Genomic DNA, 27,456 nt, shown 5'->3' with positions numbered 1-27,456 from the left:
CCAAGACGTGGGAGAGGTTAGTCAACCACTTCTACTGGCCCAATATGTCCAACATGGTTAAGGAGTTTTGCCTCTCCTGCCCCACCTGTCAAGCCAGTGGTAAGACAGGTGGGCACCCAAAGGCCCCCCTCATTCCACTTCCAGTGGTGGGGGTCCCCTTTGAAAGAGTGGGTGTGGACATAGTTGGTCCACTAGAACCTCCCACAGCCTCAGGAAATATGTATATCCTGGTAGTAGTGGATCATGCTACCAGGTATCCTGAAGCTATTCCCCTTAGGTCGACTACTGCCCCTGCAGTAGCCAAGGCCCTCATTGGTATCTTTACCAGAGTGGGTTTCCCTAAGGAGGTGGTGTCTGACAGAGGTACCAACTTCATGTCAGCATACCTAAAGCACATGTGGAATGAGTGTGGAGTGACTTATAAATTCACTACACCATACCATCCACAAACTAATGGCTTGGTTGAGAGATTCAACAAGACATTAAAAGGCATGATCATGGGGCTCCCAGAAAAACTCAAAAGGAGATGGGATGTCCTCTTGCCATGTCTGCTTTTCGCTTACAGAGAGGTGCCACAGAAGGGAGTAGGATTCTCACCCTTTGAACTTCTGTTTGGTCATCCTGTAAGGGGACCACTTGCCCTTGTTAAAGAAGGCTGGGAGAGACCTCTCCATGAGCCTAAACAGGACATAGTGGACTATGTACTTGGCCTTCGCTCTAGAATGGCAGAGTACATGGAAAAGGCAACCAAAAACCTTGAGGCCAGCCAACAGCTCCAGAAGTTTTGGTATGACCAAAAGGCTGCACTGGTTGAGTTCCAACCAGGGCAGAAAGTCTGGGTTCTGGAGCCTGTGGCTCCCAGGGCACTCCAGGACAAATGGAGTGGCCCTTACCCGGTACTAGAAAGGAAGAGTCAGGTCACCTACCTGGTGGACCTGGGCACAAGCAGGAGCCCCAAGAGGGTGATCCATGTGAACCGCCTTAAGCTCTTCCATGACAGGGCTGATGTAAATCTGTTGATGGTAACAGATGAGGATCAGGAGGCAGAGAGTGAACCTCTCCCTGATCTTCTGTCATCAGACCTAAAAGATGGCACAGTAGATGGAGTGATCTACTCAGACACCCTCTCTGGCCAACAGCAAGCTGATTGTAGGAGAGTCCTACAACAGTTTCCTGAACTCTTCTCCTTAACCCCTGGTCAGACACACCTGTGTACCCATGATGTGGACACCGGAGACAGCATGCCTGTCAAAAACAAAATCTTTAGACAGTCTGACCATGTTAAGGAAAGCATCAAGGTGGAAGTCCACAAGATGCTGGAATTGGGAGTAATTGAGCGCTCTGACAGCCCCTGGGCTAGCCCAGTGGTCTTAGTCCCCAAACCTCACACCAAAGATGGAAAGAAAGAGATGAGGTTTTGTGTGGACTACAGAGGGCTCAATTCTGTCACCAAGACAGATGCCCATCCAATTCCAAGAGCTGATGAGCTCATTGATAAATTAGGTGCTGCCAAATTTCTAAGTACCTTTGACTTGACAGCAGGGTACTGGCAAATAAAAATGGCACCTGGAGCAAACGAAAAGACAGCATTCTCCACACCTGATGGGCATTATCAGTTTACTGTTATGCCCTTTGGTTTAAAGAATGCCCCTGCCACCTTCCAAAGGTTGGTGAATCAAGTCCTTGCTGGCTTGGAGTCCTTTAGCACAGCATATCTTGATGATATTGCTGTCTTCAGCTCCACCTGGCAGGATCACCTGGTCCACCTGAGGAAGGTTTTGAAGGCTCTGCAATCTGCAGGCCTCTCTATCAAGGCATCCAAATGCCAGATAGGGCAGGGAACTGTGGTTTACTTGGGCCACCTTGTAGGTGGAGGCCAAGTTCAGCCACTCCAACCCAAGATCCAGACTATTCTGGACTGGGTAGCTCCAAAAACCCAGACTCAAGTCAGGGCATTCCTTGGCTTGACTGGGTATTACAGGAGGTTTGTGAAGGGATATGGATCCATTGTGACAGCCCTCACTGAACTCACCTCCAAGAAAATGCCCAAGAAAGTGAACTGGACTGTGGAATGCCAACAGGCCTTTGACACCCTGAAACAAGCAATGTGCTCAGCACCAGTTCTAAAAGCTCCAGATTATTCTAAGCAGTTCATTGTGCAGACGGATGCCTCTGAACATGGGATAGGGGCAGTTTTGTCCCAAACAAATGATGATGGCCTTGACCAGCCTGTTGCTTTCATTAGCAGGAGGTTACTCCCCAGGGAGCAGCGTTGGAGTGCCATTGAGAGGGAGGCCTTTGCTGTGGTTTGGTCCCTGAAGAAGCTGAGACCATACCTCTTTGGGACTCACTTCCTAGTTCAAACTGACCACAGACCTCTCAAATGGCTGATGCAAATGAAAGGTGAAAATCCTAAACTGTTGAGGTGGTCCATCTCCCTACAGGGAATGGACTTTATAGTGGAACACAGACCTGGGACTGCCCATGCCAATGCAGATGGCCTTTCCAGGTTCTTCCACTTAGAAAATGAAGACTCTCTTGGGAAAGGTTAGTCTCATCCTCTTTCGTTTGGGGGGGGGGGGTTGTGTAAGGAAATGCCTCCTTGGCATGGTTGCCCCCTGACTTTTTGCCTTTGCTGATGCTATGTTTACAATTGAAAGTGTGCTGAGGCCTGCTAACCAGGCCCCAGCACCAGTGTTCTTTCCCTAACCTGTACTTTTGTATCCACAATTGGCAGACCCTGGCATCCAGATAAGTCCCTTGTAACTGGTACTTCTAGTACCAAGGGCCCTGATGCCAAGGAAGGTCTCTAAGGGCTGCAGCATGTCTTATGCCACCCTGGAGACCTCTCACTCAGCACAGACACACTGCTTGCCAGCTTGTGTGTGCTGGTGAGGACAAAACGAGTAAGTCGACATGGCACTCCCCTCAGGGTGCCATGCCAGCCTCTCACTGCCTATGCAGTATAGGTAAGACACCCCTCTAGCAGGCCTTACAGCCCTAAGGCAGGGTGCACTATACCATAGGTGAGGGTACCAGTGCATGAGCATGGTACCCCTACAGTGTCTAAACAAAACATTAGACATTGTAAGTGCAGGGTAGCCATAAGAGTATATGGTCTGGGAGTCTGTCAAACACGAACTCCACAGCACCATAATGGCTACACTGAAAACTGGGAAGTTTGGTATCAAACTTCTCAGCACAATAAATGCACACTGATGCCAGTGTACATTTTATTGTAAAATACACCACAGAGGGCACCTTAGAGGTGCCCCCTGAAACTTAACCGACTATCTGTGTAGGCTGACTAGTTTTAGCAGCCTGCCACAAACCGAGACATGTTGCTGGCCCCATGGGGAGAGTGCCTTTGTCACTCTGAGGCCAGTAACAAAGCCTGCACTGGGTGGAGATGCTAACACCTCCCCCAGGCAGGAATTGTCACACCTGGCGGTGAGCCTCAAAGGCTCACCTCCTTTGTGCCAACCCAGCAGGACACTCCAGCTAGTGGAGTTGCCCGCCCCCTCCGGCCAGGCCCCACTTTTGGCGGCAAGGCCGGAGAAAATAATGAGAAAAACAAGGAGGAGTCACTGGCCAGTCAGGACAGCCCCTAAGGTGTCCTGAGCTGAGGTGACTCTGACTTTTAGAGATCCTCCATCTTGCAGATGGAGGATTCCCCCAATAGGGTTAGGATTGTGACCCCCTCCCCTTGGGAGGAGGCACAAAGAGGGTGTACCCACCCTCAGGGCTAGTAACCATTGGCTACTAACCCCCCAGACCTAAACACGCCCTTAAATTTAGTATTTAAGGGCTACCCTGAACCCTAGAAAATTAGATTCCTGCAACTACAAGAAGAAGGACTGCCTAGCTGAAAACCCCTGCAGCGGAAGACCAGAAGACGACAACTGCCTTGGCTCCAGAAACTCACCGGCCTGTCTCCTGCCTTCCAAAGATCCTGCTCCAGCGACGCCTTCCAAAGGGACCAGCGACCTCGACATCCTCTGAGGACTGCCCCTGCTTCGAAAAGACAAGAAACTCCCGAGGACAGCGGACCTGCTCCAAGAAAAGCTGCAACTTTGTTTCCAGCAGCTTTAAAGAACCCTGCAAGCTCCCTGCAAGAAGCGTGAGACTTGCAACACTGCACCCGGCGACCCCGACTCGGCTGGTGGCGATCCAACACCTCAGGAGGGACCCCAGGACTACTCTGATACTGTGAGTACCAAAACCTGTCCTCCCTGAGCCCCCACAGCGCCGCCTGCAGAGGGAATCCCGAGGCTTCCCCTGACCGCGACTCTTTGAACCTAAAGTCCCGACGCCTGGGAGAGACCCTGCACCCGCAGCCCCCAGGACCTGAAGGACCGGACTTTCACGGGAGAAGTGACCCCCAGGAGTCCCTCTCCCTTACCCAAGTGGAGGTTTCCCCGAGGAATCCCCCCCTTGCCTGCCTGCAGCGCTGAAGAGATCCCGAGATCTCTCATAGACTAACATTGCGAACCCGACGCCTGTTCCTACACTGCACCCGGCCGCCCCCGCGCTGCTGAGGGTGAAATCTCTGTGTGGACTTGTGTCCCCCCCGGTGCCCTACAAAACCCCCCTGGTCTGCCCTCCGAAGACGCGGGTACTTACCTGCAAGCAGACCGGAACCGGGGCACCCCCTTCTCTCCATTCTAGCCTATGTGTTTTGGGCACCACTTTGAACTCTGCACCTGACCGGCCCTGAGCTGCTGGTGTGGTGACTTTGGGGTTGCTCTGAACCCCCAACGGTGGGCTACCTTGGACCAAGAACTGAACCCTGTAAGTGTCTTACTTACCTGGTAAAACTAACAAAAACTTACCTCCCCCAGGAACTGTGAAAATTGCACTGTGTCCACTTTTAAAACAGCTATTTGTCAATAACTTGAAAAGTATACATGCAATTTTGATGATTTGAAGTTCCTAAAGTACTTACCTGCAATACCTTTCGAATGAGATATTACATGTAGAATTTGAACCTGTGGTTCTTAAAATAAACTAAGAAAAGATATTTTTCTATATAAAAACCTATTGGCTGGATTTGTCTCTGAGTGTGTGTACCTCATTTATTGTCTATGTGTATGTACAACAAATGCTTAACACTACTCCTTGGATAAGCCTACTGCTCGACCACACTACCACAAAATAGAGCATTAGTATTATCTATTTTTACCACTATTTTACCTCTAAGGGGAACCCTTGGACTCTGTGCATGCTATTCCTTACTTTGAAATAGCACATACAGAGCCAACTTCCTACAAGGTTCCTTTGTTGTATGTATTTACATCTCAAACACGCCTTCTCTTGCTGCAGGTATTCGTGTCCTTTCATCGTCTATCATATCAACTCTGGAGACCCTGAGGGACTCTCTAGCATTTAACTGGTAGTGAACCTAGCATCCACACATTCGTACTTGTTCTTGTGCGGCTGAATTTCCAAAACCTGGATCCTGAAAAAAAAAGTTTAAAAATCATTAGGTAAAGCTCAACAAATACAAGTTGATGATGCACCAAGGTCACCCCTGGTACTGACCCTACCACACAGCAAAGGGGTTGAAATGGGCATGAAGGCTTTCTGTAAGCACAATAGTACTTCGGAATAGACTAGTCCAGTTCCAGCCACTATATAACAAGGTTGGTTACAAGTAAAGTAATCCTTTAAACTTAACAAGGTTGGAAGTATATATTTGTCAGTAACAAGTATACTATAAGTTTGCTTGTACTTTCAGAGCTGTATGACCATGGCATTGTGAGGCCCTTTCCCTCAAGTTGTAACCACCAGTATGAAATTGGAGACTGCATATGTTCTCCACCAAAGTATATAGCAGAACCCCTGTAGTGAATCCTAGTTCGTTATGATGGGATAACAGGAGTTAGCGTAGCCTCTGGCTTGCAGACTCGGGCCCCCGTCACCTAGTGACTTTTAACCTACTTAGCTTGCTCTGTCTTAGCCCATTTAATTATTTAATTCTTCTAAGATGGCTGCCTTGTTTATAGTTAGGCCACTTGTTATGATTTACATCATCAGTGTCACCGCGCTAAGGCCAAGATCAAGCGACAAAGACAAACAAACAGTAGGTGTTCACACTTAGGGATTTTCCCTCTCTATACTTTTGAGGGATTGTTTATATTAATTGCCGTCCCAAGCATTTCTGTTATCTATTGTTTGGGAACACACCTACGTCAGTGGTCCTTGTAGATCTGTATAAATACATCACACTTTAGACAGATAATCAGAGGGATTCCGACCAGAGGGCATCGCCACCATCGCTGATATCGATGCTGCGGTCATCTTGACGCTGACCCAGTCTTCGTGTCCCTGCAGAGTCTGAGATAGAGACCTCGTTCCAAGGTAACGAGGGTTGGGGCTCCTCTCATGGACATGGCATTGGCAGATTAGGTTTAGCAAACCCAGCTCTCTTTTAGGTAGGAGGTTAGGCCTCTCACATTAGGGTATTAGGGCATATTACATACTGTATGTCTTTTCTATGCATTGCAAGATGGTGGGGGTCTTTGTAATAATGACTCTCGTCTTCACAATTCTGTTTCTTGCATTATTCATTATCCTAATCATTGCAGCCCATGCAACTTATCGCAAATTGCAATTGTTAAATAAAAACAATTGAAACTTTACTGCATCTTTGCAATTGCCTGTGTCTGTATGAGACATGATATATCTGTGAGAAAGGGGTAATCTCCGTTTAACCACGACACTCTCTGAGATGTCTTATTCTTGAGTCCATGTGTAAAGGCTGCCACAAATCACCTTTTACTATTGCGTTTCTGGTGAGGTGCTGCTAGTGAGCCGGTAAGGTTGGGACAACAGTTGCGATTTGTTGTAGGATAGGCATAGTCGTCTACAAACAAAAGTACTGTCATCCTTTAACCAGCAGTCATGCCCAGAGCAGGAGTCCAAACTACAACATGGCACCCAACAATGGTGTTTAGACACTAATTTACGGATACGCTGACTATCACTGTCTCACAGACAACAGGTACCCAAAGTACCATTATACGGAGACGTCCGTGGTCTTTGGGAAAATCCTCCTCAGCTGTAAAGGTAACACCTGATTAAGCTGTAGGTTGTTCGAGCTCGAACTCCTAAAAGGACTTATACTTCCCATTTTTGGTGTTCTGTTTCTCTAAACAAAATGGCTGCTGCCATAGACATTCTTGAAAATGCTAGACATGCACTAACACAACATTTATTAACGCATGGCCTTAAAGATGAGGGCGGGGATGTTACTCTTATAATAGAAGCTAATGAAGCATACCAAACAGAAACATTTTACTGTTGGGTCACCTTTCCTGAGGTAGACCAAAGAACACATACATTCCACACATATGAAATTGCAAACGTACCTTTACGGTACCGAGCATACCCGTATCATGAAATATCGCTCACATACCAAGAGCATCAGAACTGGTTTGAAGGCGCCCTACCACATGTACTACAAAGAGTGAGATTAGGTCCCCTAAGTAATGATGGACCAATGTGGCCTACGTTTGCCACATACACACCTCACCCAGGCATACAGAATATGCAAATAGCAGATCTGCGAGATTTGAACATTAAACGCAACACCAGCGCGTCCAGCACCGCCAGCACCTGGTGGTTATCAATTGGTTACTGGGATTAATCCACAAACAGTGCATACTATTATGGATAAAGTGCCTGCGGAACAGGAAAAAATACTGTACGGGACCACAGGAAAAACATAGACTGCTCACTATGTGCTAGCCTTTTGGAATGGTTCTCTTGGTGGATGACTGTGCCACATGGGGTACAGTCTTCGCTGCCATATATACTACCACACATGGTACCCCGACACTAGCCAATTTACCGGAAGTGTTAAAACAAATACAAAATGAGCCTGGGGCTGCACCAGCCCTGGATTTGGGGATGAAATTAATGCGGAACTTTGACGCGGTTTCCTCGATAATACTCAGTAATATTAAAGGGGAAGCGGTAGCACTGGCAATACGCCAGCGTCTCTGGGAAACTCCACACCAGGAACAAGAGAGACAGCTACCGAATTTTTTTTTCTACACCTATACTAGTATAGGCCGGGATAGTTTGGGAGCCAAACCAAAGAAATTGGAGTTACAAGGTACCACCCATAAGGAGGGTACAAAGCAGGCACAAGAGGGCTCTATGAAGCGCTGGGACAAAGAAAAAGATTTCAAAGAAAGAATGAATAAGAGAGCTGATTCTCCAAACCTGGAGATATAATCTCAGAATTAGGGAGAACATTAAAACTCCAGACAGATAAACTGATTCATGTCCATCTCGTTCCTTTCCAGACGCGAGAGAGGGGGCCTCCAAGATCGACGTCCTGAATACGTGAAAGAAAAGAAAGACTCACAACAGTCTACCATTAAAAAAAGAAGAAAAGACTCCTCAGCAAAAGCCCCAGTCTAAAAAGAAGAAGGTGGCAGCACTGACAGCTAAAAATGCCAGTATACTTGAGGACACTGTTGAGGAACAAGACGTGGGCAGTGACTCTGTTAGACAGCGCGGCAGAGGTCACGATATGTCGCCAGAATCTGAAATATCATCTCGATGCGACAGCAACTAGCGATTTCATCGCAGTTGAAACAGCGGACGGTCGGGTTCTTCCCCCCCAATAGGGTTTGTGATTTGAAACTTCAGATAGAGGGAGACGTGGCACGCACCATTAATGTGATATTCTGGGATGAACTTACTAGTGATATCCTATTGGCCGAAAGAGACTGGCCACCTGAACACGTCCGCAAGCTCCCGCATGGGGAAGATGTAATTTTGCCTTCTTTCTTCGATCTTGATCCGGGAGCAGAAAAAGAAGGCTATGCTGCTGAATGGGCTCTAGCGCAGGCATCTGCGTTATATCGCAATCATGTAGGTTGGGACAAAGAGTCTCCTTGTCATGTTATTCCCGTTAGGTCTACACCCCATCCGCAGCAACAATATCCTGTTAAACATGAAGCAAAAGCTCCGGGGAGGGAGATCCTCGCCCATCTTGAGTACCAGAGAGTGATTGAGCCCTTTACATCTGCACTGAATAATCCGTTATTTCCTGTTGCAAAGCCAGACCATTCATACAGAATAGTCATTGATTATAGACATTTAAATAGCCATACACGCACATATGCTATACAAAATTCACATAGAACAGCACTAATAAACAATATAGTGCGCAAAAAATATAAAACTACATCAACATATCTAAGGGCTTCTTCTGCCATAATTTAGCACTTGAAAGTCGGGACCTGAGTGCTCTCAGAAAAGCTTTTGTTGTTTACCTCAAGGCTTTAAAAATAGCCCGGGGCTATTTTCAGCCCGTGTAGCATCAATATTACATGATATTGATTCTGAGGCGTTATCCTACGTATGTGACATATATCTCACGGATGACGTCCTCGACATTCTTCTTACAAGGGTCGATCGGATCATTCTGGGATTTGCAGACCTCGGTTACAAATTCAATTTTAAGAAAAGCAAGATCGCCTTTCTCAGTATTATTCCTGGTATATGAGCTGTCAAACGAGGGAAAGAGCCTGGCCCGCACTTTCTGAAAAATGTGCTCAGCTGCACCCTCCTAACACACACTTAAAGAAACCTAGTAGTGACTGTAGTTTCTTAACTTTGGCAAAACATACATTCCAGATTATGCACAACGTATCAAGCCACTTTATGACTTGGTTCAGCCCAATTTTTCTAGCAGACACTGGACAATTGAACACACACGCATCCTTAGGGAAATGCAACAGGACATTCTAGAAGCTAAACACTTGCACACATGTGACAATAAAACAAATTTGTTAATCAGAATACTTGCTGGTGCCATTGGATTTACTTATATCACCTTCAATGAGGGTGACACGGTACCCATAGCATATAAATCACATTTATACTCCAATGCAGAACAGCGTTTTGCACCTACAGAAAAGATTCTGACGGCAGTTCAGATGGCCGTCATAAAAGAGAGGCCACTTGCCCAGGGGAAACATATTATTGTTGTCTCCCTGGTGCCGGCCTTAGAGGCTGTCACCAAAGCAAGCATTCCCAATGCTAAAGCATTACATCCACGTTGGATTAATTAGGCAGCGTCTCTGACCGCCACTGATGTTGATTATATATTCGATCCAAAACTTCAGACACAAAAGTTTCTCCAGTACGAACAAGAGTACCCTGCTCCTCTAAATATCTTGCCATTAGACAGATATCATACTGTCATATACACTGATGGTTCAGCACAACCGGCTGTAGGGTACTAAACATCAATACAGCCATGAGCGGAGTGATGAAAGATGGAGTCCTCCACCCTCACAATACCTACACGCAGACCTTAGGGGATTGCACAGCCCAGTTGGCTGAACTTAAAGCTCTTATTCTAGCTCTCGAACATACGGAGGCAGGATGCCGGAGTTTAATAGTCTGTGACTCATATTACTGCGTTCAGTCCTACAATGACTATCTCAATCATTGGAAACAGAACAGGTTTAGAAATTCTAAAGGGAACACCATTAAACACAAAATATTGTGGGGGAGGGTGGATGATTTTAAGGATAAGCTGCCTTGTGTCCATGTAGTACATACATTGGGACACCGACGTGTAGGAGTACACGTTACTGGTAATACATTGGCTGATGAAGCAGCCAAAGCAGCAGTAGCTACAGCTTCTGTGGCTGCAGTGACTCGTTCTCAGACGAGATTGAAAAATGAAATATTGACTGCCGTTAAAGCTTCGGCTGCAGGCAAGCCCCTTCCGAAAGGATGCCCTACAAACTATACTTACCATATCAGTGCGCAGAATGTTGCTTACACAACAATTCCTGGGTTGGAGATCGAGTGATCCCCAATTAAGACCACAGATTAGATCTAATTAAAGCAGCGCATGAGGGTGTCGCTGTTGCACATGCTGGGATATTGGCTACCATAACACTCCTACAGAAACGCTTCTGGTGGCCTGGTCTATGCAGACGAACAAAACCGTATGTCCTTTGCTGTGACATTTGCCAGCAGATAAAGGGCTCTAATATCAAACGCCTACCGCAGACATCCCTCTTGGTGTCCAACAGGCCACTACAGTGTGTGTACCTGGACCATTGTGGTCCCTTACAGCCTGATGGTGCATTCAAATACATTCTAGTCAATGTAGATTCTTGTTCTAGATCCCTGTGGGTATGGCCACTGCGGTCGGCTGACGCCCGGACTGTTATAAAAGACGCTGATCTTTATCAGTACATATGCGGTTGCAGCATTCCATTCGGACCAGGGCCCTGCATTTGCCTCCAAGGCAATCGGGGACACCATGGGGACGATGGGTGTTGAACTCCATTACTCCTCACCATACCATCCCTAGGGAGATTTGTTTGTGGAGAGGCGGAATCGTGATCTAAAGCAGTCCTTAACAGCTCAAGTATTAGGTTCAGGCCGCAGTTGGTTACATCACCTATATGGGGTCCAGAGAGCACTGAATAATCTGCCAAGACAGTTCTTGGGGGGACGCACTCCATATGAAGTCCTCTTTGTGATAGCTATGTATGTCCCAGATCTTGATGCCCCTGGTATGGTGGCAGCAGAAACACCATTTGACATAAATGAACGTCTCACTGTTTTACAGGAGCTTCAGCAATATCGTGATGATAAATCATCTACAAGTGCTGCCACCTTAGGTATAAGGGATTTAGCGAAAACGTCAACTGGCTGGATTCCAAAAGTTGGGGATCTGGTTTGTGAGAAGATCGCAGTGAAGGAGTTCAGCCCATCATACAGAGCACCTGTACCGGTTTTGGGAATTCAAGGCACCAGGACTCTCATCTTACCACCGCTGTCTGGCTCTAGAACGAACAGATTCATCTCAATTGATGACATCAAATTACACCATATGGCCGATCCTTCACAGTAGACCAAGAGGTCCCTTGGGTGCTTCCTGATCCCCTCTCACTACCCAACAGGACATACATCTACATAGTAGGATGAACAACACCACTACAGACTATGCAACAATGTGTAATGCTGTTCCAGACACCTCCTCGATCATTGGGAGGGCGGAGAATGAACTCTTGCTAGTTCCTGTCACTACTTCAGTGACCACCCCGGTTCAAGATCTAGCTGTTTTTTACACAAACACATCACAGACTAATGACACTGTCTACCAAGAGCCTCCACCTGAAGTGAACCAAAGTACAGATGGTGCACGGGCTCCTGTGTTTGCAAGACTGCCTCTGGCTATTTCATTGACATTGATGATTTTTCTTCAGACTCATCCACTACTGTGATTGACAATCTTTCAAAAAGAAGTCAGCTGTATCAATGGCTTAAAAAGAACTATTTGAAATACCCATGGAACTATTTATGGTTCTGTTTGGCATTTTTTGCATTATTTTTATGGATTGGCTTTGTGACTGTTTTCTTTTTGCTTATAAATGGTCACTATATTCCTGATCGCTCCTCTGTGGAGCCTGTTGATGAAGTTTTAACTCCATATCACTCCTCACATAAGGTCCGCAGAGACTTGTTCCCTGTAAATGTTACAGCAATACCGATTTCTGATGGGATTGTGTGGGACAAAGTGTCATTTGATATTTACGGGCCTACAGAAATTATTCAAATACCATACGTGTTCAAAATTTCTTTGACAGATGTAATTACACCTGACGTTGTCTCTGATGATTGGGATGTCCAAACAGTTGATTCCATGCTAACTGAAATGAAGGACTATTCCACTTTTGAAAGTGATGATGTATATGAACATACAATGAATTATGGGGAAATGTTCTGCTATAACAATTGGGGACATTACTACCTACACCGTGCCACTAGATACAGGCCAGTATTTAACTACACGGAGCGGGAACACTGTTCTACACCACCAGTGGGGAGCCCTAAGTATTATAGTGATAAATTTACATACTTTTCTGGGCATGACACAAAAAAAGCAGAGTCGTATTATTTTAAAATAACTCCGACACAAATTAGGAAAATTTTGCATACCGATACAAAAATGATTTATTCAGATCCCTTTGTTTCCCGGCTCGCAGTTGAAGGTTATGAATATTGGAAGAGCATGTTGACTTGAAAAGTGAATGGGGAACACAAGATTGTCAGGTACAGGGTAGGGACGCTTTATTTCGAGCATGCCTGATTCCTGTGCAAATGATTTTCTTAAATGACAATTCAGCAGACATCCTGTCTGGGGTTAGCAAAAATTAAAGACTTAAACACGCCCAGTATCCCCACTCCGCCAAGGTTTAAAGATTGGCAGTACTTCCTTAACATCACAGAGGACAGGCTAGATGCAGTGGTTAGGGTTGGTACCTATAATTCTTCACTTTCCTGTCCCGGCGGGTGGTTAATATGGCCCACTGACACTGAGTGTCAAGCGCGTTTTTTTTTAAACTCTTCAGGGTTTTTTTCAATTAACAGGCCAGACCCTCGCTTTGTATCGGTTCACCATACAGGTATAGTTATAACATACAGTGTGGGTAAGCTGTGCCAGCTATGGGTACAGACCAGCACGTTAGCTGCAGTTAAGCAACACCTGAACACCCTTTCCGAAGATATAGGTTTGCAGGATTTTCTGCTGGGTCCTAGAAAAAAGCATTTGAATAGGTTTTTATATGCTATGTACAATGAAATTTGGAAACTTTCACAGATTGAGGCTGCAGCATGGTATAGGCAATTGGATAAAGAACTTTTAGACAAAGCATTAGCTGTTGTCGACAACGGCATCAATACACTGTCCAACAGGATTTATTCACTATCAAATATAGTGTAATCTGCTATTGATATCACTCAGACAGACTTGTCCCAGTTATATCATGGGCAAACACAGCTACGTTCCATCATGCAGCTAGGTTGGACATTACAGACACTGAAAACCGGCTGCATTCCATGGAAGTATATTAACTGGAGTGAATTCTTCACTGCCTTTAATTTCTCCAGAGAACAACAGACAATGGCTAAAAGGGAGGATAGTTTCACCATGCTTCATGTAGAAAAGCTAGATAAGTTGTCCTTCAAGTATCTGGCTCTTACATGGCATAATTAATTTACCGATTTCGATCTTTCTGTCTCAAGCTGCCTAAAACATCTTGCAGTGGGAAGGTACGAACAACTAGGAGATAGCTATATTAAGGAAGAGTGGGAGTTGCCCTTTGACTATAAATGTCTGAATGGCGAAACAGAGGTCTTTCTTAGCGTAAGCGAATGTGAGACAGCTGTTAGTCATTCCTTGATATGCAAGCAGGTATCTCTTCACGGTCTTTGCAACGCGGGGGTCGCAAATTTGGCCTGTTTGCTGAAGAGTACTCCCGTCCCTTTGATTCGCTCGGTATTTCATGTACTTTCCAATGGAAGTTATGTGGTACTGAACAATCAAAGCTGTTGCGGCATGCGACCAGGAATTGCCTACGCAATCTCGGTCTCGAAGGTCGTTACTTGTTGTGGACATGTTTTGTTTGACCCCTCACGAGAGATAAAAGTATCTGACGTGTGGCCCCACATAGATACTATTAATGTGAACTATGACAAGCTGAGCAGGCTAAAGGCGCTATGGTTTCAAAAGCAGGTCGCCTTGACATCCGCAAAGGAGACGTATGCTCTCCAGATTGCGAGATCATCAGCCGAAATACAATCCCTATTAAATACCAACTTCCCCAAGCACTTTGGAGAACTGGTATCCAGAATATTTAGTGCTTCAAGCAACACTGGGATTGTTCATTCCTTTAAGGCTGTCGGGTCTGGTTTCGTGTCCATCTTCCAGACTGTCTTCGGAGTCATACCGTCAGCCATCCATTCGCTCTTTTCAAGTGTGTTTGGTGGCTTTCCAATTATTTTGGCTTTGATTGGCAGACTACTACTGCTATTTCTTCTGATTTGCAGTGGTTGTTTCTTTCCAGCTACGCAGAGCAATGGAGCTGCTCCCACCAACTCCACTGTGCCGTGAACGCATGGTTCGGATCTTCGGTGCACCCTTGCTGGTGGAATTGGAGCATGACTGGTCGTTGCCATTTCGGGCCCTTCTCTGGTGCGTACAACCAGTCTTCCGCTGCATATGGTGCCTCTGTGAACATCTGCCTATGGTCTGTCTTGCTGTTGCACCGACGTCTCCTGTGGACCACGCACTGCTGATGTCCCCGATGAGGGTTCATACACGGTCATGCCCTTTGAGACCGGTTGCTCCGCGAGGCCACCTATGAGCCTTCCGTTTTGAGTTCTACCATGGACGAGGACACTGCAATGAATGACGTTACACCAGAAAGTACTGCACTGTGGATCCGTTTGTCCGCCCAGCACTCGATTTGACACCAGATGATGTTGACTCATTTTTTAGGTCATTGGTTGGTGACTTCGATGACACTCTTCAAGATCATGCGTACAGCAAATAGTTTGATGAATTGACTTGCCATTCCAGAGTAAAAATTATGCATTTCAATTAACGTGCTTTGGCACGCTGTGCTTGTCATGGTTGACATTAACATCTCTGTATGTATTTTAGTGGAATTGTTTTTATGACCTTTTTAACACATTTTAAAGATTTTTTTTATCTGGTTTTTATGTTTTAGCTTTTAGTTCAGAGCAATTTTAGAGTTTGGGTTCCTTTACCTTCGTCATACCTGTTAAGGCAATGGGGAGGGTGTAGTGAATCCTAGTTCGTTTTAATGGGATAACAGGAGTTAGCTTAGCCTCTTGCTTGCAGACTCGTGCCCCCGTCACCTAGTGACTTTTAACCTACTTAGCTTGCTCTGTCTTAGCCCCTTTAATTATTTAATTCTTCTAAGATGGCTGCCTTGTTTATAGTTAGGCCACTTGTTATGATTTACATTATCAGTGTCACCACGCTGAGGCGTCAAGGTCAAGCGACAAAGACAAACAAACAGTAGGTGTTCACACTTAGGGATTTTCCCTCTCTATACTTTCGAGGGATTGTTATATTAATTGCCGTCCTAAGCATGTCTGTTATCTACTGTTTGGGAACACACCCACGTCAGGGGTCCTTGTAGATCTGTATAAATACATCGCACTTTTGACATATAATCAGAGTGATTAAGACCAGAGGGCATCGCCACCATCGCTGATATCGATGCTGCAGTCATCTTGACGCTGACCCAGTCTTCGTATCCCTGCAGAGTCTGAGATAGAGACCTCATTCCAAGGTAACGAGGGTTGGGGGCTCCTCTCATGGACATGGCATTGGCAGATTAGGTTTAGCAAACCCAGCTCTCCTTTAGGTAGGAGGTTAGGCCTCTCACATTAGGATATTAGGGTATAGTACATCTTGTATGCCTTTTCTATGCATTGCAAGATGGTGGGGGTCTTTGTAAAAATGACTCTCGTCATCACAATTCTGTTTCTTGTATTATTCATTATCCTAATCGTTGCAGCTCATGCAACTTATTGCAAATTGCAGTTATGTTAAATAAAAACTATTGAAACTTTACTGCTTCTTTGTCATTGTCATGATATATCTGTGAGAAAGGGGTAATCTCCGTTTATCAAAAACCAACTAAAAGAGGGGTTTGGAAAAAGGGAGATTTGGATAGAAAAATCCTGGTCCTGTGTATAGAGCTCCCAATACATGTACAAAAACAAGGTATACACAGTTCCACAACGTAAGTATAATCAGGAAAACCACATTGGGTCCTGATCTAAGGAAAAGATCATAAAAAAGAAAGAAGAAAGAAAGCCAGGTCCCTGGAAAATTAATTATTTTGGAACAAGAGCCCTCACTCACCAAAGGTGACATGCTTCATCCTCGGGCTTTGCTCCACGTCAGGCCGGCGCTGCAATGCCTGACGGGCCCCTCAAGGGGGGCTCTTTGCCGGAGATCTTTTGAGATATATGCCCGGTTTAGAAAGAATAGGGTATAGGATTGGAAAAATTCTATTTAAAAAATAACTAGAGGTTAGGCAAATTTTATTAAATAATCCAACCACTGTCATGATTAAAACCAAAGAGCGGGGAGAGAAAAGAACAAGGTCTACACTCCCCAAAAAATTATTCACTTCCTCACTCAATTTGAGGTTAGGAATTGTACGCACAGGACCTAAACTACCTTATCCTATGTGTAAATATAACCTATAATAAGGAATATTAGTACAATGCAGGGACCCTCCTCATACTAGTGGATGGGCCGCATCAGGTAAAGCACCAAGTAACGGAGGTCCTACTGAGTTGGGACCTGTCCGAAGTTTGCGGCATCACCTGCCCCGTCTCGGTGTTCCTGGAATAGGATATTCCTTATTATAGGTTATATTTACACATAGGATTAGGTAGTTTAGGTCCTGAAGAATCGCGTTAGATCCATAGGACATCAATAGCGAGAAACATGTTGACCTTCTGGTGAATCGTACAGGGGATCCTGTGCGTACAATTCCTAACCTCAAATTGAGTGAGGAAGTGAATAATATTTTGGGGAGTGTAGACCTTGTTCTTCTCTCTCCCCGCTCTTTGGTTTTAATCATGACAGTGGTTGGATTATTTAATAAAATTTGCCTAACCTCTAGTTATTTTTAAATAGAATTTTTCCAATCCTATACCCTATTCTTTCTAAACCGGGCATATATCTCAAAAGATCTCCGGCAAAGAGCCCCCCTTGAGGGGCCCGTCAGGCATTGCAGCGCCGGCCTGACGTGGAGCAAAGCCTGAGGATGAAGCATGTCACCTTTGGTGAGTGAGGGCTCTTGTTCCAAAATAATTAATTTTCCAGGGACCTGGCTTTCTTTCTTCTTTCTTCTCTCTTTTTTATGATCTTTTCCTTAGATCAGTAATCTCCGTTTAACCACGACCCACCCTGAGATGTCTTATTCCCGAGTCCATGCGTAAAGGCTGCCACAGATCACCTTTTACTATTGGGTTTCTGGTGAGGTGCTGCCAGTGAGCCAGTAAGGTTGGGACAACAGTTGCGATTTGTTGTAGGATAGGCATAGTCGCCTGCAAACAAAAGTACTGTCATCCTTTAACCAGCAGTCTTGCCCAGAGCAAGAGTCCAAACTACGACACCCCCTAAGCCTTTTGGACCCTCCATAGTAGTTTGGTTGAGGAGTCAAGACTGAGATTATGGGTGGTGGTGTGAAGAGTGAAACTCAGTAGAGCATAACGTTATCATTACAACCGCCTTAGAGATTGAATCTTCTGGCCAGATTAATACTTGAACAACAAAAATGAATATCTAATGACGTCTCCAAATTATGAAACAGTAAAAAGTAATCCAGAATAGTAAGAAATCACCACCTGGAATACCCTTTTGGAAGATTGTTTTTCTTTTCTACTGACCGAGCTGAAATACACACACACACACTGAAAAGAATCCCTGGAATGCAGCTCTTAGTCTAGGAAATACATTTAATAAATCACTTTTAATCATTTAAAGAGGGCACAGGTGATTTTAGTTTGAGATGTGTTTAACTGGATTGATCTCTCTCAACCGGTGAAGCCATATTAATTTCAGTGATGCAGAAAGAAGCTTAATTGTTCTGCTGGTGGAGAAATTTATAATTTTTGAATTTACAATGACTTTTTTTTTAATTAGGTTGATTTCCCGTTTGTTTCACCGTTGTTAATTGCACGTATACGACCAATATATTTAGGACATAAATCCGACAGTGTTAGCTACACCACTGTACCAGAGAAAATCAAGGAGGTACAGAAGCAAGTGAGATCTCAAGTTCTCAATGAACCCCTTTAGACCATATTCTTAGCCAAAGATACGTGTGAAATCCAGTGAGAGCTTGTTCGCTGGTGCTGTACTGTGCTTAAGCAAAACTACTGTTACTTGTGAAATCCATTGTTTCTGTAATTGATGTTTTCTCCAGGTAGTACGGTAAAGTGTACAGTGTGAATATTTAAAGAGATTGTGATATTTAATGGATACTTCTGAGGCACATGGACACTCTTGCTTTGGGATTTAACAGTCCGACTGGGAATCACATCTTTTATTTTAGGAGAGGGCCTCGCAGACACTTGTTTATGCAGGAAGCTTTGTCTTATTCACCTTCGTGTTTCCTCCATAGAAGATTGTTTGCAGATGGTTAACCTCCTTGTATGTGTGTATTGTCGGGTTTCATTGTAGCATTACCCTCGCCAGAAAGTGGGGAGCATTTGACATCATTTAGGGCTGGGATGTGGATGATAGAGTTCGAGAGACAATTGAAAATGTTTACTTCGTTAAATACTTTATTTTTGCCTCTGTAAAATCATTGTTTTCATGTGTACAGCTGTTTAGTATGTTAGCCACCCATTAGCATAGTTTACTGTTGTAATTTTATTTTTTGTGATCTTTTTATCTTGTTTGGTTCAGAGAGAAGGTTTCTCAAAATTCAACAAGATCTATGAATATGAATACAACTTGCTTGGACAGGTATGGGCTTTTATACTTCACATTTAATTATGTAAGTATTGAATTTGTGTTTGGTCCCTTCTGATGTAAAATCACATTGTGAAAGACAGATGGAAGGCTGTTTCCGGTTTTGTGTAAAATTCTTACCTATGAAGAGTTGGACTGGGCCCTGAAAAGTGGAATGTGTTTTTATGCCACTGTATTTGTTTGAGAGGTGTGTCAAAGAAAGATGACTTGAATGGGGACTACGCTCAACATTCAGATCTGACGACTTATCTATCAAGAGCCAAAATGTGACTAGAAGAGAGAAAGAATATTCTTATATTTTACTTTTGATGATATGATTCAGCGACTGCACAAGCAGGCTAAGCTTTATTATTTTGTTAGTCATCATTGGTGCCTTTCTTTTATTTGAACGTGTTAAATGTCTACCCTGCCTCTCTCCAATAACTTTAAATGCATTCCCTGACTGGCATACACTCCATGGATCATCATATTATATAGTTGCAGATGTTCAGGAGATAACAGAAAAGGTACAGTGCCACCTCTCTGTTTTGTTAAACCACCAATTATCTGTTGGTTAGCCTCTGAGCCACTTGCAGCTATGGTGGCTTAATCACTTTATATTCACAGTTGTTGATGCTTAATTCCATTTGAGGAGCCATTACAGCATTTACAATAGTGGTGGCCTGAAAGTCATTTACCACTGTATTTGGCATACCGTTTCTATTTTTTATTTTTAAAGTAGAAAAAAAATCCATTGCATATATCAATCATAATTAAAATGAAGGTTTTTAGAAATCAACAAATAGAAAATAAAAATATACATAGAAATCACTAATTAACATGAGTCCCTAGAGGTAACACAGAAGACGAACTAGCTGCATCAGAATTCATTACAGCATATAATCACTGCTCATTCAGGCAGAGCTCGCCAAATTTACAAAAATGTTTTCATAGACCTAATTCTTGCAGCATACAGACTCTCGAACTGCTTCGCGTATTTAAACATTGACTAAAAGTTGGCACCTCAGTGAATTACCATTTTTGTAGGATTGATGATCTTGCGATCAGTGAGGCGATGAACACAAATTGCTGTTGCCATACAGTAATATGCTTAGGTTTGTGGGTCATTACGAACAGAGGTCTAAAGGGGTCTGGCTGTAAAGTCACCTAAAACATTTGACTGATAAATTGAAATATGTGATCCTAAAAGTGATAAGGAGTTGGACATGCAAAACATATATGCAACCAATCACTATTAACATTAACACACCTAAAACATGCTGCTGAAAAGGCAGGATACATCTTTTGGAGTATAATACAGCAGCCACTTTGGAAACCAGCATTTGCAATACAATGGGGCTCGAGTTAGAGCTAATAGCGTTGTAAACTCCCAACTGGACTTTTCTTGCCACATAAACTGAAAATGAAAGGTAATACAATCTCACATAAGGTAGCCGATTTAAAGTGCCACGCCATGAGTGTGAAGGTGACTAATCAGAACAAAAAGACAGGTCCGGTTCCTCCTTTGCATTGTAATAAAATAAAAAATGACCGTGATCACGCTCTGTAATACCTTGAATTCACGAAGGTGCGATAGGATAAACAATATAATTAAACTCGTAGTCATGAAAAGTACTAGATTACTGCCCAATGAGATCACGCTGCCTACGAAATAAAGAGAAAAAGTAGTCCAGAAACTATACGGAAAACATGGAGCCTCATATGTTTTCAGTAGGTGGCTGGTGCTCTCGAGGAAGGCTAATCACCGGAAAAGGCATGACGTATGCATGACTTTTACTAATGAAATCAACCGAATTTTTAAAGGCAAGACCAGAAACCAACGAAAGTGATAGGCGTTCTTAAAAGCCCACAGAGAGATTACAACAGGTAAAAGAGCGCTTGCGAGCTCGGCCCTAAAAAGGACATTCTTTTATAATTAGCAGCACAAATGGTTTTATAAAAGCCATTTGGTTATACTATGCCTAAGAGTGACAATTGGTTTTACAATTTGTGGAGGCTGCAACATTGGCTAGAAACTGATGTACCCACATTCTCTTGTAATTTATGATATAATAGGCAATACCAATTAGCTATACCTTTAATATAAGTTCCAAAATAGTCTTCTCTAATATTCTCAGCTATTTTACCAGATACCTGTCTGCTCACTTGAATAAAATTACTAATTTGTAAGTAAGTAAACACCAAATTGGGAGCGATTGCAGGGTTATTAACTATTTGTTCCCTAGATTTTGCTACACCAGCTAAACAAAAAAAAATCTACAAGCTTACAACATGAAGTCCTTTCCCAGTAGATTATAGCCGATGCCTTCAACTTTAAACTTAGTCCATGACAATCTCTTAATCGTAAAAATGGATGAAACTTGTGCCATAGCTTCTCGAATCCAAAACATGAGACATCTTATACTTTGTTCGTTTCTGAAGCGTAGGTATCTCTAGAAAATTGGGAAGCTTAATATCTGCCTTGCCTAGCATTGTTTCGAGATAGAAACAATTAGAATGAGCATTGCTTGTTGCAGCTCGAACTTTCTAATCTAGAAGAGCGCCCTGGTAATACATTTTGACTTGTGGAAGTGCCAGCCCCCTATCTTCTATGTTGAGCTGTAATGTATTTAGGTTAGTATGGGATTTTCTTTTACCCTGCCATAGAAAATGGCGTATCATTTGATCAAATTCATTGAAGAATCATTGATGAACTTTAAACATTTGAAAAGATGATTACAAACAAAGGGAGATTAACCATGACAATAAGAGTGGTCAGCCAATAATAGTAAGGGCCAATGAATGCCATCGACGAAGACTTCTCCAAACTTTAATCAAACTTGTGGTATAATTTAAAGAAAACAAGTCTGCAAAAATTAGTTGTATTGTGGATTTCCAAATATCTAAAGGGACGAGTAATGAGCTGTCATTTCGACAGAATGATTGATTTTGTACCCTGCTATGCACATGAACTTCTTAATTCTAGCAAATGTATTTTGGTTATTTTTCTCATCAGCAGCCAGGTATAGAGTCATATCGTTGGCAAAAAGTTTTAATTTTGCCGCAGCTTTGACCAGAGAGACTAAACAAACCTCTTGCTTTGATGCAGAGGTCAGGGCTTCAATGAATATAGCAAACAGAAAGGGTGACATAGGGCACCTCTGTCTCGTCCTACTCTTGATTGTAATATGCCCTACTACTTTTGAATTAGTCACAATTTTGCCATCAGCTTTCTTATACAGATTCTGCAACAGATGAACCAATTTCAGGGGTGGGGGGGGGGGGAGCTCAAATTTTGTTAATATGGCGAACACGATCTCCCACTGAACCAGATCAAAAGCTTTTCCAGCACCTAAGATGATGATAGCTTGCTTCCACAAGCTATTCGCTGAGTAGTAATCAATGGCATGTACTGAACAATTAGTTTTGGTGGAACTCAGTCTGATTGGTAAAAAGCCATTTTGGTGTGGGTGGACTAAAGTCTGTACTAACAAAGCCAATCTGTGATTATTTTTGCAAAAATGTTATAATCTCTATTCAGCAGACGAATTGGACTATGAGAGCCCCAGACACTCGGGAGACTGTTCCTTTTTCAGGAATCTTATAATACCTACTTCATTGAAGGACCTGGGCATGTCAAACCTTCCAAGATTCCATTAAAAAGAGTAACCAGAAATTTAGGGCCTGATTTGGAGTTCAGCAGAGGAGGTTACTCCGTTACAAACGTGACGGATATCCTGTCCGCCATAATTACGTAATAGCCTGTGGAGATCGTAACATGGCGGGTGGGGTATCCTTCACTATTGTGACGAAGTAAACCATCTGCCAAACTCAGGCCTTTACTCACCTAATTCTTAAACAACTGGTATAGTTCTGCCAGAAAGACACAATTCCCATACGCCTTTACATTGGGGGATGTTTCTTTTTATCACATCCTCCACCTCAGATAGTTTAATAAGTGCTATGGCTTATTAATCGTTTGCTAAAACTGGCAACTATCTAGAATACAGATATACTTGTTAATACTTTCAGAAGTTGGCTTAGCCATTATTGTATACTACTCTGCATAGTGTTTAAGAAAAATGTCTCCTATTAAGTCTGGCTGAATAACCACTCTATTTTCAGTTGTGTCAAAAGCGATTACTATCTTTATTTGTTTTCTTCTTTATTGAGCATGCTACATACCACCCCAGATGTTCCCTTTCATCGTAGCATTTCTGAATGCATGTATTTTGATTTGCAATTTCAGCAGCCATAAAATGATCCTTTAAGTTTTGTTGTACTTTGAAAGAAATTGCATCACCCTGAATAAAGGCTTTCAGTGCACCCCTAACCGAAAACAAAGGAGCTGTACCAATATTTCTCATCAGAAAGTCCTCTGTTGTGATGCACACGCTTGCAACCCAGTTCTTATCAGTTAAGAGTTATCAAAGCACTATCTATGGTGATCTACCTTACTATCTTCAACAATCAAAGCAATAATTGAGGTTGAAAATTCGGAGAAGGGATTGGCTGGTATATTTAGCCTACCTCTTTCTAAGAATGATCCTGGAATCCAAATTTTATGGCATGGAAAAACAGGTATATGATTTCCCCTGACGATGGTGGACCCTTTATGGGTCTGTCAATGCAAGGTCCTATTTTAACTTTTGTAGAAAGCAAGATGATTTGGGCTTATTTTGTTGTGTATTTGAGCATGAACATCTTGAATGGTATTGCAGTCCACACCCTAGTATTTATTGTGTAGTGAGATTGTATATTTCAGTAAGAGAAGCGATGTAATTTTCAGTAGGGCCATATAAACTTATAAAGTAGACCAGTTGTTGACAGATCATAACACTCACCCACATCCATCTTGCCCCGGGATCCCTTATCTTGTATTCTTCCATAATGTAAATGATACTGCACTACCATACTATTACTCACTCTATTATGAATATAGTTTGTCTGAACTGTTCTACTTTTGTTTGTCAACTGAAACCCTTGCTCATCAAGTGAGCCTCCTACCCTCACCCTGCCCCCCTCAATAAAGTTCCCTTTGTGTGATCCAGGTACCCCTCCCAAGTTGCCTGTGAAACCACCCTTCCCCCTACCTCAAAAGCCATCCACCCTAGTAGCCTTTCCCATAAATCTCTCCACAAAAGAGGTGTCTTGGTACAGCACCCAGTAGTGCTTACATAGCTGTATGGACATAGTTGACTGAGGCTATGCCTTTACTTTAAAACACCAGGCTCACCATCTTCTCCTGATAGCCACTAAAAAACGTTTTACTTTACTAATCTTTTAAAGACATCCACACTTTAATGATCAGACATTGGGAGACATAAGAGTGTGGATCTAAGTTGTGAACCAAAATCATTTAAGAAATAACAGACCATGCCTGAGCGTCCCTAGGCCTAGATACTGCAAAATAGGGTTATGGCTATATTGCTATTCTTGACCATCCAACTGACACAATATGCATGCAAAGTACACGTTGCAACATGATAGAGTTGCCAAAAGAAAGAACACATAATCTAGATCAGAATCTTGACAGCCTAGATTTGGCACGTGTTATAGAGCTAAATCAACTTTTGTGCAGATGCCAGTTATATGCGAGAAGAGTGCACCTAGCTCAGAAAAGCCCTCATATACATCAGGAGACCCAGTCCCTGAAGGGGGGCCTCCTTTCACATGCAAGGGATAGATTTGAGTAGTTCTGAGTAATCTGATCTTGTTTGAAGTTTAAAATATTAACATGTTAGTGCTGTCTCTGATTCTCATGGGGAATAGCATCAACAAACACTTGTCAAGTGCAGGATTATGTTAATGTTTAGAGGAGTTCAGGCTCTTCAGAAACTGGGGTGGCTGATTGAACAGTAGAAAAGAAGTGGAATAGCCTGTTATGTATGACCTTGAGTTTGGCCTATTGACTCAGTCCAGTTTGCTTGAAGGAATCAATCATTGACTTCCTTTCGGCTACAAGCAATAGATGAGGACATATTTGAAAAAATATAAAACAAAAAGTTTTGTGCAGCCTGAAAGACCTTGATCTGTATGGACTTATTGAGAATTTGCTCTGTAGTACTGTAGTCCTTGAAATTCACAAGAATCGTTTGAGGATATTTTGAATTGGAAGGAAGGTGGCCAGGGACCTGGTCGGCAAGCATAATGGTAATTCTTATTGAAATCCACAGATTCCGGAATTACATATGATTTTACGAATTCGGAAATTAGGCTTCCAGCCTCCTGGTCTTCCTCAAGGTCTTCAGTTATACCAATGGTGCTTAGAATGACGTGCTCTATCTTCCATCTCCTCCAACTTAGTCTTAAGACCATCAATATCTTCTCTATACTGAGTGGCCCTGGTATCAGGCTGATTGAAATTGTCCTCCAGATCCAAAATTCTCTGTTCAGCTTGATTCAGATACGCTTTACACTGATCAGATTTTCATTTATGGCTCGCAATTGATCACTGATTTCCTTGGTAGCCTTAGTTTGAGCTGCTTGCATCCCCTGAATTTCAGCAAGGATCTGTTGAAGAAAAGCAGAAAGTGATGAAGAAGACTTTGGGAACGTTGATGCCACTTGTGTTGCTTGCTGTTGAATGTGCAACACCATCTCTCAAAAAATAGACTGGTAGAGCTCCTTATATAAAGAAGTAGACTGTGGGAGGAAAAGGTCCTCGGGAGAATCATGGTTAGGCAGCCCATTGCCCCATGACTGGCAGTAGTCTGATTAAGGTTATCTGTAGGTATCAGCCATGGTGTTGGCCCTTCGACCCTAGTTGTTGTCAAAGCTTTAGCACCAGTATTGGTATCCACCAGAGATTTAGCCTTGGAAGAATTCTTTGAAGATATCCATGACAAAGCATCCGGAGCCGACCTGGCAGTATGCAGCATCTGTGCAAAAATAGGGTAAGTGACTTTAGTTGGATCGAGTGCCGGCCGTTTCTGCTGTTACTTGCCTGAGGCCTCCACCACTGTGGCCTGGGGCATCAGATTGCCACATTTTAAATTTGAAGGATCGTTGAACACCTCGAGGGCTTGTAATGACTCTTCCCTATGATTATTGGTGATCTGGATAACTGCACTAGGCTTGACTATGTTAGAATTGGAGAGCGGCTGCAATAAAGATGATTCTGCTATCATAGTTGATGAATCAAGGTTAGATACACTTCGGCCTCAGCAAGCTGAGACTTTGTGCCCTTGCTGGATTTACCACAATTGAGCGCTAGAGAGTCGCATAAAGAGTTGTGCTTCATCGGTGCAATTTGACAAAAGTTGGTGTACTCTTCTCCTATCGCCAGAAATTAATGTCTTATGTTATCAGGTTCAGGCTGACTTGGTAGTGCTCCACCACAGTACGACCATGCAATAGAAACAGATAGACGGTAGACTAATATTCGCTGAAGCAGATACTAAAAGAAAGTGCAGAAATTCATGGAGATTTACATGTAGGAGCTCACTAGGAGTCTCAAGCCCTACCCAGTCTAATTAGTCTGCTTCTGCAGCCCCCTGAACTTTTACTGCCCTAAGGGGAGGTGCCTATGAACTCCTCCACTGATGCTCATCCTGACCTCCTCATACCTAACTTATGCCTTGCAATTCATTTTCTTATTTATTTTTTTTAACCTAGAAGTCCACTGCACTCCTGATTCCAGTCAGTGCTATCTGAGCTAGCGTTTGGGGTGGGGTGGGGAGGAGAGTATCACGTAGAACATACCAGATGCAGCTTGATGATTATAATGCTGGCCAGGCCCCCTTTGCAAGGATAATAAGTTACAAAAGTGTACTTAGGTTTCATATTCTGCTTCTTCTTTTGTAATTGCGTCTCTCTTTAACTGGTATTGTTTGTGTTTATCCTGTTCTGTATATTCTGTTGCATTGGTTTCAGCTTTGGTCTGCTGGCACTCTGTCTGGATTGCTTGCCTGGACAGCAGCTGAGGTGCTTGTCTGTGCCTTCTGGGTTTTATGGATGGATTGATTTATTGGCACTTTTGCTGTCATTACTAAACTTTTTTTTACATCATTGCGTGCTACCGCTCTTCATTCTTATGAACACCGCTGAAAGTCACTTGATCCAGAAGCTTTGCCAGGAAACAAGAGGCGAGCACAACTCTCGCTGCAGTGCATCTT

The 27,456-nt window shown here is 43.4% G+C and overlaps 1 protein-coding gene across 2 annotated transcripts in view; it reads left to right on the top strand.

Annotated features, from left to right (window-relative positions):
* The window catches only part of TOP3A (DNA topoisomerase III alpha), a 226,817-nt gene that overhangs the window by 15,352 nt on the left and 184,009 nt on the right, over positions 1-27,456 (top strand). For both annotated transcript variants that reach the window (XM_069210104.1, XM_069210105.1), the window contains exon 2: positions 19,295-19,354. In XM_069210104.1, the coding sequence (XP_069066205.1) occupies positions 19,295-19,354 (60 nt within the window). The remainder of the gene's footprint in view (positions 1-19,294; positions 19,355-27,456) is intronic.

This window comes from Pleurodeles waltl, chromosome 10 (genome assembly GCF_031143425.1).
Source record: "Pleurodeles waltl isolate 20211129_DDA chromosome 10, aPleWal1.hap1.20221129, whole genome shotgun sequence".
NCBI lineage: Eukaryota > Metazoa > Chordata > Amphibia > Caudata > Salamandridae > Pleurodeles > Pleurodeles waltl.
Note: the sequence above shows the minus strand (reverse complement) of the source record. Positions and strands in the feature narration are given on the sequence as shown.